A 19,281-nucleotide genomic window follows, 5' to 3' on the forward strand; every position below is an offset into this window, starting at 1 on the left:
CTTTTCAAATAAAGGGGAGCATATGAAGAGTGAAAGGAACTAATTAGCACCAAGAATGATGTGGTCATTTGTCCACTATGAACCCATCTGCTACCTCTGGAGTTTCACACACAGCAGTTTGCTGTGCAGCCTTTAGTCACCATTAAATGCTGCTGTAAAGGTGAAAGGTTTCACATCAGTTATTAAAATGGAAAATTATTTTTTATCCAGTCTAGTGTTTTCTAAAGCATATTGGATTTCATGTTTTGACACCTAAAGAGATGTCTGCTTTTCAGAGGTGCTGAGTGTGCATTGATGTCTTTTGGAATTTAGCTGGAAAACAGGTCTCATTATTAACAGGTTTGACATTGTCTAAATGATTGAAGAAAGTTTTTCGGAAAAATATATAAAGTCCATGTCATAGACCCTTGTAGTCAAGGGGAGAAAGCCAAATCCATCAAAGTCCATTTAAAAATTTAGATATTTCTATGGTCTTTACATCAGGCTTAAAGAAAGTCATCATTTAGCAACTCTTGTTTCATCTGATGTGGAATCAATTTGTTTGGTCAACCCTTTGATTTTTTGTATCAATTAAGAGATACTGATCTGATGCTTTCTGTGAATGAGTAGGACAGAACAGAAAGAATATCCTGAGCTGGAAGGGACCCACAAGGATCACTGAGTCCAACTCCTGGCTCCACACAGGACCACCCCAAAATTGGGCCCTATATCTGAGAGCATTATCCAAACGCTTCTTGAACTCCAGCAGGCTCGGTGCTGTGATCACTGCCCTGGGGAGCTTTTCCCAGTGCCCGACCACCCTCTGGGTGCAGGACCTTTCCCTGACACCCAGCCTGACCCTCCCCTGTCCCAGCTCCATGCCGTTCCCTCGGGTCCTGTCGCTGTCCCCACAGAGCAGAGCTCAGCGCCTGCCCCTCCGCTCCCCTCGTGAGGGAGCTGCAGGCCGCCATGAGGCCTCCCCTCAGCCTGCTCTGATCTGGGCTGGACAAACCAAGGGACTCAGCCGCTTCTCATACATCTTGCCCTCCAGAACCCTCACCATCTTTGTAGCCCTCTTTTGGACCCTCTCTAATAGCTTTATGTCCTTATATTGTGGCACCCAAAACTGCACACAGTACTCGAGGTGAGGCTGCACCAGCACAGAGCAGAAGGGGACACTCCCTTCCATCCCCCAGCTAGCAGTGCTGTGCTTGATGCAGCCCAGGGAAGGGTTGGCCATTTTGGCTGCCAGGGCATGCTGCTGACTCATGTTCAGCTTGCTATTGACCAAAATCCCCAGATCCCTTTCCACAGGACCACTTTCCAGCCTCTCTTCCCTCATTCTGTGCAGCATAATCCACGATTACGCTGTCCCAGATGCAGAATCTGACACTTGCTCTTGTTAAACTTCATGTGCTTGGTGATTGCTCAGCCCTCTAATTTGTCAAGATATCTCTGCAAGGCCTCTCTACCCTCGAGGGTAGTGGTCTAATCTATCAAGATTAGACTTTCTACCTTCAAGGGAGTCAACAGCTCCTACTAATGTATTATTGTCCTGAAATTACTTAGTATGCATTTGACTTCTGTCTCCAGATCATTTATAAAAACATTGAAGAGAACTGGCCCTAAAATTGAGTCTTGGGAAAACCCACTAGTGACTGGCCACCACCCTGCAATCTGCATAAAAATACAGATCTGCACTTCTCAAGTGCATTGTCATTTGTGGTTTTCACCTTCTCCCCCCCCTCACCTTATGTGATCTGGAGAGAATCACACTTACACATTTGCTCCATTCACACTACATTTAAAGTTTCTAGTGCTACCAGATAACATACAGATTTGTCTTAGAGATGAATATCAAAAAAATGATAAGCAGTGAACAAGGAGTTGCCAACTACACATAAGGTAAAAAATGGGAGCTGTCAAACACTGGAATGGAGAAGTTATGGTGTCTTCATCCTTGTGGGTACTCAACATTCACCTGGACGAGGTCCTAAAGTTAGCTCTGCTTTTAGCAAGGCCTAGATGGCATGATCCAGAGGTCCCTTCACAGCTATGTCATTTTATAATCTTAAATGCCTTCTAAGGAACTCTCCACTAACGCTATCGCCACAATACTTTTATTTTCTTTCTGTGATTAGCATGGTAAATGGGTAAGTAGCAAATGAGCTCTCTACTGTGTTAGTGACCTACAGAGATGGAATTGTAGACACCCATCTATGGAGCTATATGACTTCAGAGGGTTTCCACTGCATGACTCTTGGTGGGGACTTACTCCAGGTGTCTGGATTCCCTTATCAAAGCTATAAGAACAGCTGAACAGTTGTGCTTCTGCCCACACCTGGTGCATCTTGAAGGTGTAGGGTATGGAAGTGATGCAACTACAAGCTCTGTAGTAGTCAAGGGATCCTTAGTGTTCTTGGCTGAGTCATTTTCACTGTGTAGCCAAAATAATGCTAGTTTTAGTGATGTTTGTGATACCTGTGTCCAGTAGGTTCATTTGTCACTGCTGTGTTGTGTCAGGAAGGAAATGCTATTCCACTCAGCCACTTCTGAACAGGGAATTTTTCTTATTCTGGTATTACGAAGCCAGGGATAACCATTTACTCTAGAAACAGGACCACAGCTGCTGTGGAGGAAAAAAGGACTTTGAGAATGCCTTTTGTCTTGGAGAGGCCTAGAACTGCTCATTTTTCAGTGCTCTTTCTGTTTGCATGAATTCACACAATACGTGATTGGTTCACATAGTGAATAAGCCATATAGGAAGCATCAAGTGATCTGAATCCACTTGCGTCCCACTCACTGAAAACTATTATAGTAGCCAAAAATACCTGAAAGTATTTTGGTGTCCCTTTGTGGTTTACCACCACAGAAGATGTAATGCATAGCTTGTCCAGAACTACCAGGAGCGTCCCACAGTGACTCCATGGAACTTAGTGATGAGTCTAGCACCAACTATCCCCTTGAAGAAAGCTGTAGTCAGGATAACAGCATGCAGTACAAAGGCTCTTTGCAGACTGGACAGCTGCAGAGACATGAGCCTGTGCAGCAGAGGATTATACTGACAGTCTCAGACACTGGCATCGCTGCTCAGAGCCACAAACCACAGTGTGTGCTCAGCAGCAGGGTTTTGCCTCGGGTGGGCAGGACGGAGGAGCTGAAAGGCTGCAGTGTGCAAACGACATCACCTCATCACCGGGGAGGTTTGCAAATCCAGCCTTGGTGCTGCCTCCTTGAGCATCTGCTCAGTCCATCTGAGGGTCATGCAGGGCACTGCCATTGTGCCCGTCTCCTCCAGACAGGCCAAGGCACAGCTTTCATATTCTTTCCCTCTTTCATCCCTTTCTTGCAACCAGATTTGATCTTCACATTATTTTCCTACCTATCAAGGAATCAGGAGAATGCTTGTCAATGTTTTATTTTAAACCATATGATGATGGCATCTGGTACAGGATCGACAGCTCTTGAGATGCATGAACCCTATTGCAATGTCTTCTTTGTGAAATACATGGTATTGTCCACAGGTATTTGTACATACAAAGCCCCTGGGCTTAGGCCTATTAGGATTGTTGGCATATATTTCTGACACCACTGCTCTGCTCTTTTTTCCAGAGGTTAAGGGCCCTTGTTTTTGCCAAATCAAATCTTTTTGTACGAGCCAAGCTTTTGCTAGATGCTCTGTGCTATAGAATGTTCTCTTTGAGAGAAAAAGAAAGCCAGGAAACTTATTTTCACTTTATTCAGAGACATCTCTATGCATTTGACTTGTCTATTTGTTGAAACATCTTTCAATTCTCATCTCCACTCCACTTGATGTTTCTCACATTCCTTTTAAGCATCATATTGTAAGCTTTCCAGTACCTGAAAGATCTGTTGTTGGTGGTGGGTTTTTTTTTTGGTTTTGGTTTGGTTTGTTTTTTAGCTTGTAGGCACCTTTTTCTTACCCCTGACTGCTCTTGAGCTACTCTGTCTACTCAGACTTTTTCCAGCTCCTGGAGTATTCCTTGCTCAACGGCTGTCTGTTTCCAAACCTTTTCCTTCACCCTCTCTGGCCATTTGCTTTTTCTGGGATTATTTCAGACTTCTCAGAAAGTATCATGAAGATGCTCCTCAAAGAACGGTTAAATAATGAAAAAGCAATGACATGGCAACATGTGCTAATCCAAGAGAGAAAGACATTTGGGCTTCTGTAATATGCTAATGATCTCCCATTGTCTCAGACTGGTTTTTACTATTAATTCTTGTTCTGTCATTCTGTTTGTGTTTTCAGGCTAAAACTGAAATTCAGGAGTACAATTGGTGGAAAATATTTCGATACTGGTCAAATGACTTCCATTGTACGGTTTTCTTCCAGACTTCTAAAGAATTGGAAATACAGGAGCTGCGTGACATGGACAGCCATGTCTTGTCTGAACCCCTACAGCATCTCATAAATAACAATGACAAATATCTAAGGGGAAAAATATATGATCATCTTGGTAGGCCTGCAAATAGTTTAACACTCTTCAACACGTCTCTTCTTTCCCTGCCCACCAAAACCCTAGCCAGTCTCTATGATCCATAAACTGGTTTGAACCTTGATGTTTAACATTTCACATCTCCTTTTAAATATTTTGTCATCAAGTTTCTTAAGTCAGTGTCTTCCATACTCCAGACAAATACTGAGTCCCTCTTTAAATCATGCTATGTATTTCCTCAGACTCTATCCATCTTGGAAAAAAAAGGTTTTCTTTTAATTGGTACTTAATTTACAGTTGTTCATCTTGCTAAATAACCTCTTGATCTGCAGTTACTCTTTAGACTCGTATTATATAAAATTCCATAATTTTCTCTTTTATTTGTCCCTTCTATTGTCTGTTCTCCTCGTAAGACTATCTTCTAAGCTCTTAAATCTTGTTACTTGTCTCCAAAGTCCCCTAACATATTTGCCTGTTTTGCTTATATAGGTCAAACTCTTGGTGAGGCGCACTTGGCCAGTCCTGATACTGCAGGTTTAAGCTGAAGGTTTTGGAAATGGCTCCTAGGTACTGCTGTTACTTTATGTCCTTCTCAATGGGGGTGAACGTGCACGCTGGGCAGAGGCAGGGGAGAGATGCTAATGCAGGTCAAACCAAGCCATGCAGTGAGTGCACCGTCCTTCCTAGATATGTTCTCTTACCACTGGCCTGCATTTGGTCCTAAATTCTTAATTTTCACTTCTCTTCTGAAGTTCTGGCAGAGGATCAGAACTCCTTCCTCCTAACAAGAAGCCATTTTGACCATTTGTTTATTAGAAGTCTTAGATGAAGCAGTGACGGAAGGCACTACTCACTCCAGCAGGTTCTCCTTGTTCTGGCTGGTGGATTCAATGCTGGAAGCACAACTGTGTAATATGCTGAGATTATTTTTTTTTTTCCCAGTTGATGACTGCATCTCCCATGAACTGTAACTCACCCTGCAGAAGGTCTCAAGGCCAAACAGTTGGTGTGAGTGCGCTTTGTGACACATTGATTTGCAGGAAGAACAAAACAATCTAAATATTTCCTTATTTTTCCAAGGCTGTCTGGATGGCTGCTGTCTTCTTTCACTGACTGAGCTTTTGAAACAATGATGCAGAGGAGATAGGTACTTAGGTAATTAAAGTCCATGTGTGAGCAAGGTTGTGTGATCTTAATGAAGCTGAAAGCCTTTGCACTGCCAGTTCGGAAGGGATGCTGGGCAGAAAACTAGGACCAGACTGCTCCCAGCAGTCTTTCCTTAGGTGAAATCTGCTATGCCATTGGTCTCTAAAAGGCAAATCAAATAACAGCCACCACATTTTTAAGGATTAGGAGCTTCCTGTGCAAGACAGTATGTGTTTTTGATACTTTAAGCTGAATTATGAAACTGGTAGACAATGTGGAGGGTGGTGTTGGATGACCTCTTTTACATGTCTGATCATCCTGTCAACATTTATAATGTTAAATATGTAACATAATATAACATTAATATAACATGTAATATAACATGTAATATAAGATTATAATTTGATATTTTCTTCTCATCAGGATAGGATCAGTTAAGCAGTTGTATTTCCCAAAGCTCAGGTTGTATTACGCTTTTTTCCACATTTCATGGTAATAAATGTTGACATAAATTTCTGTAGATTTCGTATAAAGTGATTGTTAATTTATTCATGGTAGGAAGGGAAGACAAGGCAGAAAAGGAAAGGAAAGGAAAGGGAAAGGAAAGGAAAGGAAAGGAAAGGAAAGGAAAGGAAAGGAAAGGAAAGGAAAGGAAAGGAAAGGAAAGGAAAGGAAAGGAAAGGAAGGGAAAAAAGAAAAGGAAAAGGAAAAGGAAGAAAAAAGAGGCTTTTCCAAAAGACAAATACACAGTTTTCAGGATAAGAAATACAGATCTTTCATGCCTTTTTTGTTTTGCTCACAGTAATGACTGCTACATTCTGATTAGCAATCTTGACCTAGTTAAATTGCTATTGTTTCTCTGTGTTCCTGTTCTTCTAAAAGACTGTGGCTAGACATGATATTTTATAATCCATCAGATGTAGAATCTGCATAAAAATATAATTATTGTGCTTCAACAACTTGGACCAAAGCCCTGACGTTGTATTTCTAAGCAGTACACTGTGAATAATATGGATGCATTTTTAGGTTGGTATGTTCAGTTGGCAAGATATGTAATTTTTCCATAAGTGAAGGTAAACTGTGGCATTTCTAACATACTGATTACTATTCCAGCCTTGCTCCCCAGCTAATGAGAATTAAGTGGATACTTGTCAGCCAAGGAACTTACTTGTTTGTTGCTATAAAGTCAGTTTTAGTGGCACTTATTATAGTGAACAGGGAGAAAAATTTGTACTACCTCTCCATCATGGTTATTGACAGTGTTGATTATATCTAGGGATCAGCCGGAGGTGGGATGCCCATGCACAAGGCACTGTATAGATGCTCTATCCTAGAGTTTATGATCACAAATACGATGATGGGAGGTGGGAAGGTTCAGGGCCTACAGAGTAAAATCCTAATGGCAGCAAGCCTTGCACCTTGTTATCGAAGTGGTTTTAGGAGTGGATCAGCAAAACGGGAGAGGAGCAGGGTGCATTGGAGCTGTGGCGGCTTGAGCAGAGTCGCTTTCCAGCAGTGTGAGGCTGAAGGCACCTCCTCCTCAGCTCAGCAAAACTGGCCATCTTCCTGCAGATGTGCTCCAAGGGGGCAGCATGGAGGAAGACAAAGAAGAGAAAGCACATAGAGCTGAGCCTGTGCCAACCAGGCTGAGGCAAAGATGGCAGGGCTTTGACCCCATCGTGATGCTGTGCTGCTTTCTGGGGGACTCAGTGGCTATCACACTGCTCCCCATGGCACGGCCTGTCCAGGGCTGCGGTTCTGTCACTTGGAAATGTTTCCAAGATCAGCATCATCCAGCAGACCAAACTTTCTGAACCTGGAGTGCTAAAATCTTTCTGAAGACAACTGTCAAGCTTGTGTTTCCAGCCATGCCAGGTGGAAGTTGCAAATGAGGATGAAATATTAAAAATAAATATCCTTGGCTTTGCTTTCTCTGCAGAAAACAGTGCAGAGCAGGGTGTTGGGGATGGATGCTCAGAAGAAGACCTCTTTAGGAGGTCTTTAGGAGTTCTTCAGGAGAGACATCAGAGCAAAACTGCTGCTCTGTGGCACTGCCCTGGACATGGGGAAGAGTGGGAAGGGCCAAAGCTGTCAGATGGTATCAGGAGCTGTGTAGAAAAAGTTGTAACGGGAAACATTCTGTCTGATCCTAAAAAATGTGTCTGTAGTCAGGAAGGGGCTGTGAGGGTGTGGGTGTGACCCTGGCGATAGGACCTGTGATGGCCCAGGAGGCCTGTGAGGCCTGGGGGCTGTGGCTGGAGTCCAGGCCTCGCTGCAGGCCTGGGATGCGAAGGTGCTTTCACAGCATAAATGAGAAGAAGCATTCAGCATGTTTTTCTTCTTTGGAATCAATTCCTGTTTCTTTACTCTCTCTCTCTCTCTCTTTTTTTTTTTTTTTTTTTGGAAACTTTCATTGTTCGAATATTTTCTGTATTTTTCATGTAATTCCTTTACTCCTTCCCTCCCCAGATACTTGAAGGATTTTGTTTACAATGCAGCTATAGATACAGTCAGCACATATTGTGAGGAAGTCTAGGAAGTCCACCTTTTAAAGTGGATTTGACTGTTCTATGTTAAAAGCATAAAAACCAAAGCTGGGTTTCTACCATGAGAAGTATTACTCCGCACAAACTGCCTCACTGCCTGCTTTACAAAGTGTATCGGTCACTTCATTTTCCTTCCCACTGTTCCACCATAGAAGTTAAGAAAGCTGCAAACCTTGGCAGGAAAATGTGAGAGAGAGGAGAGCAAACGTGGTGGGAGATCTTTCTTTTACATCTTCAGCTAGTAAGGGTTACTGGAGACTTAAAACTGACTTACTGTGATATCTGCTCTGTAGGTTGCGTGCAGGGCATTGGTGTTCTGGTCCAGTCGTCGGGGTCTGGCTGTAGATGTTTTGAGATGACAGCTAGAGATGTTACTAACACATCTGTGCAAGGCCAAGGATGGGTTGCACTGGGAAATTAATTACTTTGGAGATCTCCGGGTGCCGTGGAGATACTCCAGCAAGCTGGAGGGATAAGCTGTGCTTTACTTGCTAATAGTTGTGAAACCATGTGCTGCTGGATGGTTAATCTAGGACTTTCTCAAGTGCTGTTGTCCTATGCGTTATTAAAAGATGGAAAAAAAAATTGAAGAAAATAAATCCAACAGAAGAAGCTGAGTGGACACACAAAAAAATAAGACTTTAATTGAAACTGAAATCAGATGGTCCTTAGCATTTCCTGCTGTCACAGACAAATTATTTTCTTGGCCATTCTTGGTCACTTGAAAGCAATACAAGTGAATGTATGTGGGTAATGTCTGAAGTGGATCAAAGATGTGCTAATAAAAATACTGATAAATATGGGTAGTTGGAGGAAGAAATCCCTTAAATTTCTCATTGTAAAACTGTGCTTTTGGACTAAAGAAGTTTTTGTTTCCAGTCTCTGAAAAAACTTTTGAGACAGAAAAAGTAAATCAGTTTTCATCAAAATCCTCTAGTTTTGCATGTAGTAACAATTTTCAACCAAAAGAAAGCTGAAGCAAAAGCTGATGGGTTTTTGTTTGGTTGCTTTTGGTTTTTCCCTGAAAGATAATGATTTGATACCTGGGTTTTGATGTGCCCTAATTATTAGCTCAGTGGAACTCCTGCTGATTTGGCTGTGTGTCAGGGAGCACTGGAGAAGAAGCTGCCTCTCTTAAATCCCTTTAAAGACTCGAAATAAGTTTTAAGGAGGAATCATTTGTCCCTCTGCACAGGAGGTGGTATCATACCGTGCTGTTCAGACTGCGTCATCTCTAGAGTTTTGCCCTTGCCTGATAACATTGCTGAGAATTTTGTTTGCAGTATCTTGCAAACATGTTCTCATGCATTTAACTTCATGCATATCCCATGCAGTTTTAACTTCAGAAAATCAATGCACCCTGCACTGCATGGCTGTGTGCTGACTCACCAGAGCCTGCTTAGCAAAAGGTCTTACAATACGGGCTGCCAGGAAATGCATGTAATCTTTGATGGTTCATAAAGTCCTGCCCGCCTTTTGTGGGATGGAGCCGTGCATGGAGAGCTTCTTCCTCTCCCAGTTACTGTCATGTCACACATTTCCCATCACAGAGCCTTTCAGTATTACACAGTTCGAGTGGTTTGAGATGTGTAATCATGAGCCTGTTTGATCTGAGGAATGTGCCTCTGTTATGTGCCTAGGAACTTCTATGTTACATTTACTGACCCAAATCAATCCTGGTTTGCAAATTGGAAGAGATGGAGCTCGAAATCTGGCAAGCTCTTTTTCCCCCCTTCTGAAGAGTGTGTGTTTTGCCTGGGGAAAAAGGGCTCTGGCTGATGAAAAAGTGATCGGTAGCTGAAAAATGCAATTGCTAGAAAACAGCAAAGGTTTGAGTGATTGAATCATTTCCCTTCAGAAGACAAAAGAAGCATAATTCTTGGGCATTGGTGCCACATAAAAGACACTATTTAGATGAAATAGCAAGACAGAGGGGCTTGTAATGGACACTGCTTGTCTCGCTAGAACACAGTCTGGTCCCGGCAAACTGCCCTGCCTTGTAATTGGTGACATCTCATGGCAGGGATGGAGAGGGGGCTTTGTCCCTGAGAGCTGCTCACAGCTTTGTACCCTAACCCTCCACACCCCTAATGCATGCATTGACCAAGGTGTTATCAACATGGAGAGAGTTGTTTGGACAGTTTTACGGAGATGTAATAAGTCAGTACTTGACATTTCTTCTTTACAAATCTTTTTGGTGGGTATTTTAGGAGACCACATGTAATGAAACCCTTGAGTGCTCGAGCCCATGGCAAGGGAGGGCTGGATGAAGGGACTTGTCCAGAGATCACGGTGCTCTCCTTTGCTCTGCCGCTGACTTGTGCAGGTCACTGGGCAAACCACTCCATACCTCGCCCATATCTGCGAGTGGTTAATTCATATGCAGAAGAAAAACAGCCACTATGCACAGCGCTGTGCAACTTTAACTGCATCAGAAAGCCTGGTGCAGGTGCTCTGAAAATGTGAGGACATTTTAAAGAGTTCCCTCTGGTTCAAAATGACACGCAAAAGTAAAATTAACTCAGAAAGATGTATTTACCACATAAAGCACATACATGCAGAGGATACACTATTAATTATCTGTTCAGCCTTTTTGTCAGCAGCACATCTGAAAGCAAAACATGCTGCCAAGTCATGTATTCTGATGATCAGGGGACTTCCCCATTTCCCAGGAAGATGAATCTGGGGGTATGAGAATGATTTCTAATAAACACACTGACAGCAAAGATGATGGTAAAAGGAAGTGCACCTTACTGCTTTTTTCGCAGAGGAAAGTACAGTGAGTCATGTGTCAGGAGGAAGATGCTAACCAAAGGCAGTCCCTGCCCTTTGCCACCTAAAAATCCCTCCCCAAGGACAGCTAATGACAATTAGTTACTCTTGTAGGCAAAAGGTCTTGGACTTGCACAGGTAGGCACCAACATATCTGTCCTTGTAAAACAGAAACATGAAGCTGTGATTCCAAAGCTATGCTGGAAACTTGACTTCAGATATGAGGTGAGATTTTCAGTGTCAGAGAGAGGAATTACAAGCCTTAGTTTTAAGGGGTTAACCCAGTGCCCTGCTGGTGCAGTGGGAGGCTAGATGGGTACTGAGGAATTGTGTTAGTGAAATGAGCTCTTCCCAAACAATTCCCTGGCATTCACTCTAGAATAAAAGTGTTCACGCATGGGATTATGTGGGAAGAGTTCTTACCAGTGGGTAAGTCTGAAGCTGAGGGGAGTGGGGGCCATGACAGAGTATTACGTACCCGTGGACTTCTGTGCCTGAAACAGCAGGGTCCAAATAATGTGATCTGAAGATCTCATAAATCATCCTTCCTCCCGTAACTACAAAACTAGAGATCTCAGTGTCTCATCTGCCCGTTGTGGTTTCCCAAGACATCACACTTTGTAATGGGCCTGGTTTTCCCAGTGGTGCACACGATTACTTGTCAGATGACATTGTCCTGCCATCTCCTTGGTCAGTGCACTTCTGCCCAGGCACAAGATGAGCTGAATTTCCCTGTGGAGTTTCATGACATTGCTCACAGACCTCTGGGCAGCTGAAGCAGCAGCAGCGTGCACGTGGTCTGAGCTAGGTCTGCGTATGCCCATGGCTGCTGTGTCTGGTGCTTGGTACACGCCTTTAATGTAGAGACCTGAAGGTTTGACAGGTGTGTTTGTTAAGAAAAAAAAAAAAAAAGAAAAAAAAAAGAAAAAAATAAAATAAAGAAGTGATCTATTCTTTTATGAACTGCCTTTCTGAAATTTGAAAAAATGCTACGTGAGGGTATATGCATTTATAGATCCAAATTCTTCAGCTCATGGAACTACACCTCTGTTTTGTGTGCACAGGGTGGGAATTTGCACGTCCAAGCGTGGCAGATGAATGCAGATCAGGCAGACAGGGCTGTGAAACTCCTTTCTTTCAGCAGACCCACAGGGTTTGTGAGCAGATGAATGTATCGCTGTAAATATTCAAGGAAAAGGAAGTAGAGTTGTCGTTCTCAGAGTGGTGTTGTGTGTACTGTGTTTTATAGCAGATGTTTCAGAACATAAACAATTAGGGCTTAATGTATTAATATACAAATCTGGAAAATAATCCGGCAGTACATCATGGACCAGACCCTTGGCTGACATAAACTGACATGGTTCCAGTGGCTTCATTTCAAGTTTTGAACAAGTTAACATCTAACATCTTTAACTACACTGATCTCTGATCATTATAAACCTCTGTGAGATCAGGATGCCTAGATCTCACTTGTGCCATTAAAATATCTCCTAGGACCTTTGGACTCTGCAGTCCAAACATGATCTTTTGGATCATGAACCAAAATAATTACAGTGAAATCCTGCAGTATTGGATAGATACACGGGCAGATTTCATGGCTGCATTAGTCTCTGCTGTCTGAAAAAACATCAGATTTGTCTGGCATAGATAGACGGGAGCATATCTAGGATGGATATGCCCTTGGTTTTGCCAGCTACAGCTCTGACCACCTCCCTCCACTCACACCCACAGGGAAGGTGGGGTCTCTGATCAGCTAGAGGCAGTAATGCCCAAAAACTGCTGGTGGATATAAAGACAGGGATGGCGGTGACAGGGAGATGTCTCACTCAAGTTTCCCTACAATTCTGCACAATTTCATTGACTGTTTTCACTGACCTGTGCTGCCCAGAATAGCTTTCTGTGCTGTGCAGTGCTTACTTGCCTGTTGACTTGCAAGATCCTTCTATAAGCACCAGATAGGCTATAGCTTGTTTCTTCAGTTGTCATCTAACAATTATTATTTTTTGTCTCTGCTTCCTTCAGCTCCAAGGCTCCTTGAAGAGAAAGTTGGTGGTAAATCTGTCACCTGTCAACAACAAGAGGCCAAATGGTGTTTCGGACAACTCTTTCCTTGACATTAAGAGGTTAAGAGTGGGTGATAATATCCCAATGGGACAAGGTGGACATCATGCTAACAATTGCCAAAGCCAGTCAATGTCTGGAACTATGCCTGTGGGGCAAGGATCACAAAGAAAGACCAGTAACCTAGCAAATAATGCACATGCTAGTGGGAATGGCATGTTTAATATGACTTTGAAAGAGGTAAAGAAAGAACCGGGAGAAACCATGTCCTGCAGCAAACACTTAGATGGCCAGATGTCCCATGAGAACATGTTCCCTAACAGATATGGGGAAGACTCAGGAGAACAAATGATGGATCCAGAGCTTCAGGAACTATTTAATGAACTGACTAACATATCAGTGCCACCAATGAGTGATCTTGAGCTAGAGAATATGATAAATGCCACAATAAAGCAAGATGAACCGTTCAACATTGACCTTGGGCAACAAAGCCAGAGGGGTCCTGTGAGATCTCTGCAGATGGATAAGATGGTAATTAAGAGCGAATACACACCAGGCATGAACCAGGCTTCTGTGGGTTCCCCACAGATGAGGCCTTCTTCTACAGGTCCAGCCTTCACTATGGCCACTGCTGCCATGTCCACCTCCTCACCCATCCCCTCGGTGCCTCAGAATCAAACACAGGTATCGCAGGTCTCTTCTGCATCCAGTCGGCCATTGCCTAACTGGCAGGAGGTTTCTCATGCACAGCAACTCAAACAGATCGCAGCCAACCGTCAGCAGCATGCCTTGATTCAGCAGCAACAGCAGCAGCAGAACCAGACAGCCAACTGGTCCACCTTGTCTCCATCAGGTCCTTCCCCCGGGCCCTTTGTGCAAGAGAAAATCCCCAGTCCTTCTTTTCGCCAGCAGCAGTTCAGCCCACAAAGCTCTGCGATGCTTGGGGTGCCCGTGAATGGAAACCAGTCAAAAGGGATGAATAACTATGTCTATAAGCCAACCACTCCCCAGAGCAATCCCATGGACATAATCATGCAACAGAAGCCTCAGGACCTCAACAGAAACTTTATCAACAGTGCTCAGCCACCACTAGAGCAGCATCATGGCAACACAAAGCCTTTGTTTCACTTTAACTCAGAGCAAACAAACCAGCAGATGCCTTCAGTTTTGGGTTCCCAAAGCAAGCCTGCCCTTCTGCACTACACGCAGCAGTCACAGAGCTCAGCCCCAGTGCAACAGCCACAGCAGCAACAACAGCCACAGCCACAAGCTGCTCAGCCTCTCCCAAACCAGTCTCTTCAAAGGCCACCCAATGTACCCCTAGCAATGCAGCAAAAAATGATGCTTCAGAAAATTCAGCAAAGCCAGCAAATCTCAGGTTTGCAGTATCCAGTCTCTCAGCAGCATAGACAGGTAAGCCAAATTCTTCCTTCTTTGTTACATTCTGGTCTGAGTGGTAAAAAGGGTTTTCCATCCTTGCCTCATTCCTCCAGGAGATGTGTACTGGTGTGTAATGACTTCAGAACATACTTCATCAGAGCTGCTGATGGCCTGTTTAGTGCCTATTCAGGTGTATCACAGATGCACATTTGTAAGAATTTCAAGAAAGACGTGCTAAGAACTTCCTTTTTTTCCTTCCTTAAAGCAAGAGTGAATATGTCACTGTTATATATTATGTAGCTACTTGTCAGAAAGGTGAGATAGTAGGGCAGATACAAGCTTATCTAAGTTTCCTAGCTTACAAAATTTGGGGTTCTTCTGAACAGCAAAATTGTAATGAATTCCTATGTTATCTTAGAGAATGCATTTTACAATGTTAATTTTAATGTCATCGGTTTCCTCAGGGAGGCAGGGTTAGGAAATTCTGTTTTTAGATATCGTTTGACTGACATGACAAAAATACTGTTTGCACATTTGTTATCTGTTTGGCAAAGAAAGACTAAGACTTATCTGTGAGCTTTATAAACACCCATCACACTTCTGGGAATATTCTCCGCATAAAATACATGCTTAGATATGAAGGTGAAGGCTTCCACAGATACATCTACAATTATATACCGCATGGCCAGCTCCCACTGTTTTGTCATAAGACGTTGCTCTGACATGATCAATTATTATAGCTGTTACGCTATCTATGCCAAGTCACCATGCACCAAAATCCCATGTTTCAGACCTGTTGATTGAAGTTCAAACATGTAACCTCACTGTACCCCCGAAACTGGAAACCACATGCAAAACAGGTAAAGCACGCATTTGATAGTGGGTTGCTTAAACCGTTCTGAGGAGTTTTGGTGGGTTCATAGCATTTGAAGGTATGGAAAGGTAATACAGATGTAGGGATTGCTCATGAATTTCTTTGATATGAGAAAGAGCTGTAAGAAACTACTGAGAAATGAAACCCTACATTTTCCATAAAGTCACTGAGAAGCAGCACCATGAATGAATCGTCCATAACTGGCATATCTTGGCCAACCTTTTTGAGTGAAATGTATGAATTTTTGAGATAAAGTAAATATAGTTGTACGCATGGAAACCTTTCTCCTTTTAACTCCTTTAAACTCCCTGGTCACCTAAACACGGCTTTTTCCAACACAGGATCCTTCAGTAGGAGGCACCAGGTGAAACATTTAGGCAGACTGGGTGAGGAGGAGTTGCATTGTTTGAAGATGCTTAAGAATGAACAGCAAGCAACAAGCAAGCACAGCTTTGCTGTTTTATGGGAGGGCTCTGCTGGCTGTTGCTCTCCTCCTTGGGCCACTGTGTGCTCACTTCTCAGGCACATTTCCCCATTCTCTTAATAGACTGGCAGGCAAATGAATTTTAGCAGTTCCTTCATTCATCCCTGATGTAGCATCCAGCAATCTGTCAGCACAGGGGAGACAGGCAGGACTCTTGCAAACACTCCTGTCTTTCTGAAAACAAAACAAAACAAAACAAACAAACAAACAAAAAACCTGCAAGGTCACATTCTGGAAAGGAACACTGAGAGAAACACTGCTCAAGGCAATGTTAGCTCCCTGTTCTATGCCCTCTTAGGCTGCTGCTGAGGGAGGCAAGCCAACAAGATGATTGTTGGCAACAGGCAACATGGTCATAGCAGTGGTTTCAAAATGTATCATGAGTGTAGTGGGATCTATCACCTGCACAGCCACAGGATCTTTTGATTTAGGAAACTTTCCCTAAATTAATTTTGCTATGTGCCAAGCTTCAGATATTACATGGAAGGAGTTTTGCCTATCATCACAGACTTCTGCAAGAAGCTTTCCAAAGTCTCACATCACCTGGCCCACAGTTCCGTCTGCTGGATGTGCTTATCTGACCCGTGGCACAGCTGAGAAGTGTACTTTTGTAGGCACAGATTACAGGGCTTTTGCAGCAAGAATGCTGTTGTTTCTGCGCTCTAGAGAAGTAAATGGATTTGTTAAGACCCTTACGAGTTGTTCCAAAGTTCTGCCGAAATGAAGAAAATCGGGTAGGTCTCTCTCAGTAGAGTGTTCTGTAGCTGCTAGAATAATACTGACAACTGCATAAACTTGGTCCATAAAATTACAGGATCTAGGATCGTTTTGAACATAATTGCTCAGCTGGCAATGTTTATGAGTTCTGTGAACAACTTTAGGGCCTGCTGGCAGAGATGCAAGAGCTCATCAGCCCTTTGGTCAGGGCTGCTTGTCCCCATAGATTCATCCTGAATATTAAATCAGAGTGGAGGGACCCCAGCATTATATTCCAACAGAGATCGTGAAGGTCAAAACAAGCTCATGGGTCAATTCCTGTTGATCTTAGCACTGGGGACACCACCTCATTTAGGCAGCATGGTCTTCTCTCCTGGAGAATCATATTCCACCTCTGAGGAGTTCTAATGATCATTAACAGTAATGCATGATTACTTACCAGCATTTACGAATTAACTTCATGATTAATATATATTTTACTCATGCTCTATTTTTTCATGAGGAATCAAGGTGTGATTCTGCTAGATATTGTTCAGTTCCTCCTTAGATCCTAAATTAATTATAAATGTGATCAATAAGGACCATATCTGGCTGAAATGCTTTGTAGCTGGAAATGCAAGTGCACATTCATAAATAGCTGCTGTGACATTACCATTAGATAACACTGAATAAACCTATAAACCTACATTTTTAGCTGAACCAGCTCACTTTCTGGATTTTTACTCCCCAAGCTTTAAGATCCCCCCAAAGCATTTGAACTTCACTTTATCAACCCTAGCTTGCTAACAGGAAATGCAGGAGTTATAATTTCTCTGCCTGTCACATTCACTTTGTGTCAAATCGGAGCAAACTTGTAGTGCGATTTGCTAATTAGATGTCTTTTGCCTCTAGGGAAAAGTCATAAAAATGATGGAAATCATCTTGGTTTCCTGGAAGAAGGTTGAATTGAATGGAAGTTTGGTTTGCTTCTCAGTTTTATTCCCCATTGTTGTGGGAAGGGTTCACCTTTCCATTGTCTATCAGGATGCAACATATGCACAGTCAAGATAAAACTTGTACAAATTCAACAGTCTCTTTGTTTAGGGAATAATTAAAAGCTTCAGTATCTGCACTGGTTAACTTGGGTTTGCAACACTTATCCAGAACCTGGACTGCTGTGAGGAAAAGCTGAAACTGGACCTGGGGAGAAGTTTGAAATCTAACTTTATCTCTGTGAAGAAACAGAGAAATGAAAGATGCTTCTGGAGTTAGACATAAAGTTTTTGAACAAACAGCTTGGTGTTTTTAAGTAATCTGAGAAATTCTGCACATATTTTTAAAGTTTTTGGTCACCCATATGACTCATTCAATAAGTTCCATCAGTCTTCTATCAAGAAGTTTTAAAAAAAGAAGCCAATATCTGCTAAATAAAATATTATAAATATTATTAATTCCCTTCTGTTTTTGTACTAAAGCAAAATTAAACTCAGAGGTTTCAAGATGAGTTTTTTTCCAATATTTTTATTCAAATTTACTAGCTCAAATGTGGGGAGAAAAGAAGGCTGAGTTCATGAGAAGGGGAACCCTAAAGGAGCAAGGCCACTCCATGTGGTACTTGTGGGCATGTGTCCTTGGACCACAAGAGCCCTATTTAGCATCAGCTTTGGAGGCAAGGAGGACACAAGCGATCATGAGAACTTCAGCCCCTGCTTTACGCGAACCACCAGTGGTCCTTGTTTTTAAGTCTCTGAAAACAGCAATGTTGTTCATGTAGTTACAAGTGTTTCCCTGTGGAGAACTCAGGGCCTTGTTAGTCCTCATTCCTTTATAATGTCTTTGAGGATGGGATCATCTTCTCTCTTCTTTCTCTTTTCTGTCTTTTTTTTCCCCCAAGACCCAGAAATGCAATGTGATTAGTTGCAGTTTGGGTTTGCCATTACTTTCCCTAACTGGGGTCTATCTTAGATCATTTTCTTCTCCAGATCTTAAGACTCCTTTTAAAGCCAACCATTCTCCCTTCCTACAGAATACCAAGCAATCCCTTCTCTGTTACCTGCCCCAGGCACGAGTGACCCATATGTGCCTGATGCACTCCTACAGCAAGGCTCTGTATTTTGAAGCATGTGGCCGATGTCCTTCCAAGTACTCCATGCCCCAGGGACACGACATGGGCACATCTGGCTGGAGAGGGGCCACGATGCAGCTCTTCAAACAGCCAGAAAATCAATGCTTAACTGATAAATATGCATTGCTCTTAAGTGTCTCCAAGGGATGGAGATGGTAGTTTAACTAACCTGGCAGCTCTGCGGAGATTTTCTCCAGTGTGCACCCAGGGTAATTTCATTTATTTTGGGAGAGCATAATTGGACTTACAGCAGCAGAGTAAGCAGCAGGATATGTCCTTCTTTAAAGCATGGGCACCATACAGATTTAATAAGAAGTCTATGTTAAGCTGTCAGATTGTTAGAATGCTATGCAAGGAAGAGGCACCAAGAGCAAAAGATCTCATGGTTTCTTTTAAAATGCAGCTAGAAAAACTTGTTATTGTTCACTGCTGAGCGATTACTTACACCTCTAGTTTAGCCTCTGAAATCCCTCAAAGCAAATGTGGCTTCTTTGGATGATTCATATCAAAACAATATTTTCCTAGACCTTTGTGTTTACCACTAAAGAAGAAGAGAGGAGCACATTTTGGTGAGGCAATCTCTGTTTTCAAGTGTGAATGAATTATTTTGAAATATTTGTTAAATGAAGAGAGAAAAAACTAGAGTGGCTTGTGGTAATTGGTACAAACCAGGACATAAATGTGACTGAGATCATAAATAACAATGATTTCCAAGCTTTTGGAATCTGCAATAATAGAAACCGTTCCATAGTGTAAGGAA

The 19,281-nt window shown here is 42.7% G+C and overlaps 1 protein-coding gene across 1 annotated transcript in view; it reads left to right on the forward strand.

Moving 5' to 3' along the window:
• The window catches only part of MAML2 (mastermind like transcriptional coactivator 2), a 207,975-nt gene that overhangs the window by 128,327 nt on the left and 60,367 nt on the right, over positions 1–19,281 (forward strand). The window contains exon 3 of the mRNA XM_035328379.1: positions 12,924–14,375. Coding sequence (XP_035184270.1) covers positions 12,924–14,375 — 1,452 coding nt within the window. The remainder of the gene's footprint in view (positions 1–12,923; positions 14,376–19,281) is intronic.

The sequence above is a fragment of the Oxyura jamaicensis genome, chromosome 1, assembly GCF_011077185.1.
Source record: "Oxyura jamaicensis isolate SHBP4307 breed ruddy duck chromosome 1, BPBGC_Ojam_1.0, whole genome shotgun sequence".
Lineage (NCBI taxonomy): Eukaryota > Metazoa > Chordata > Aves > Anseriformes > Anatidae > Oxyura > Oxyura jamaicensis.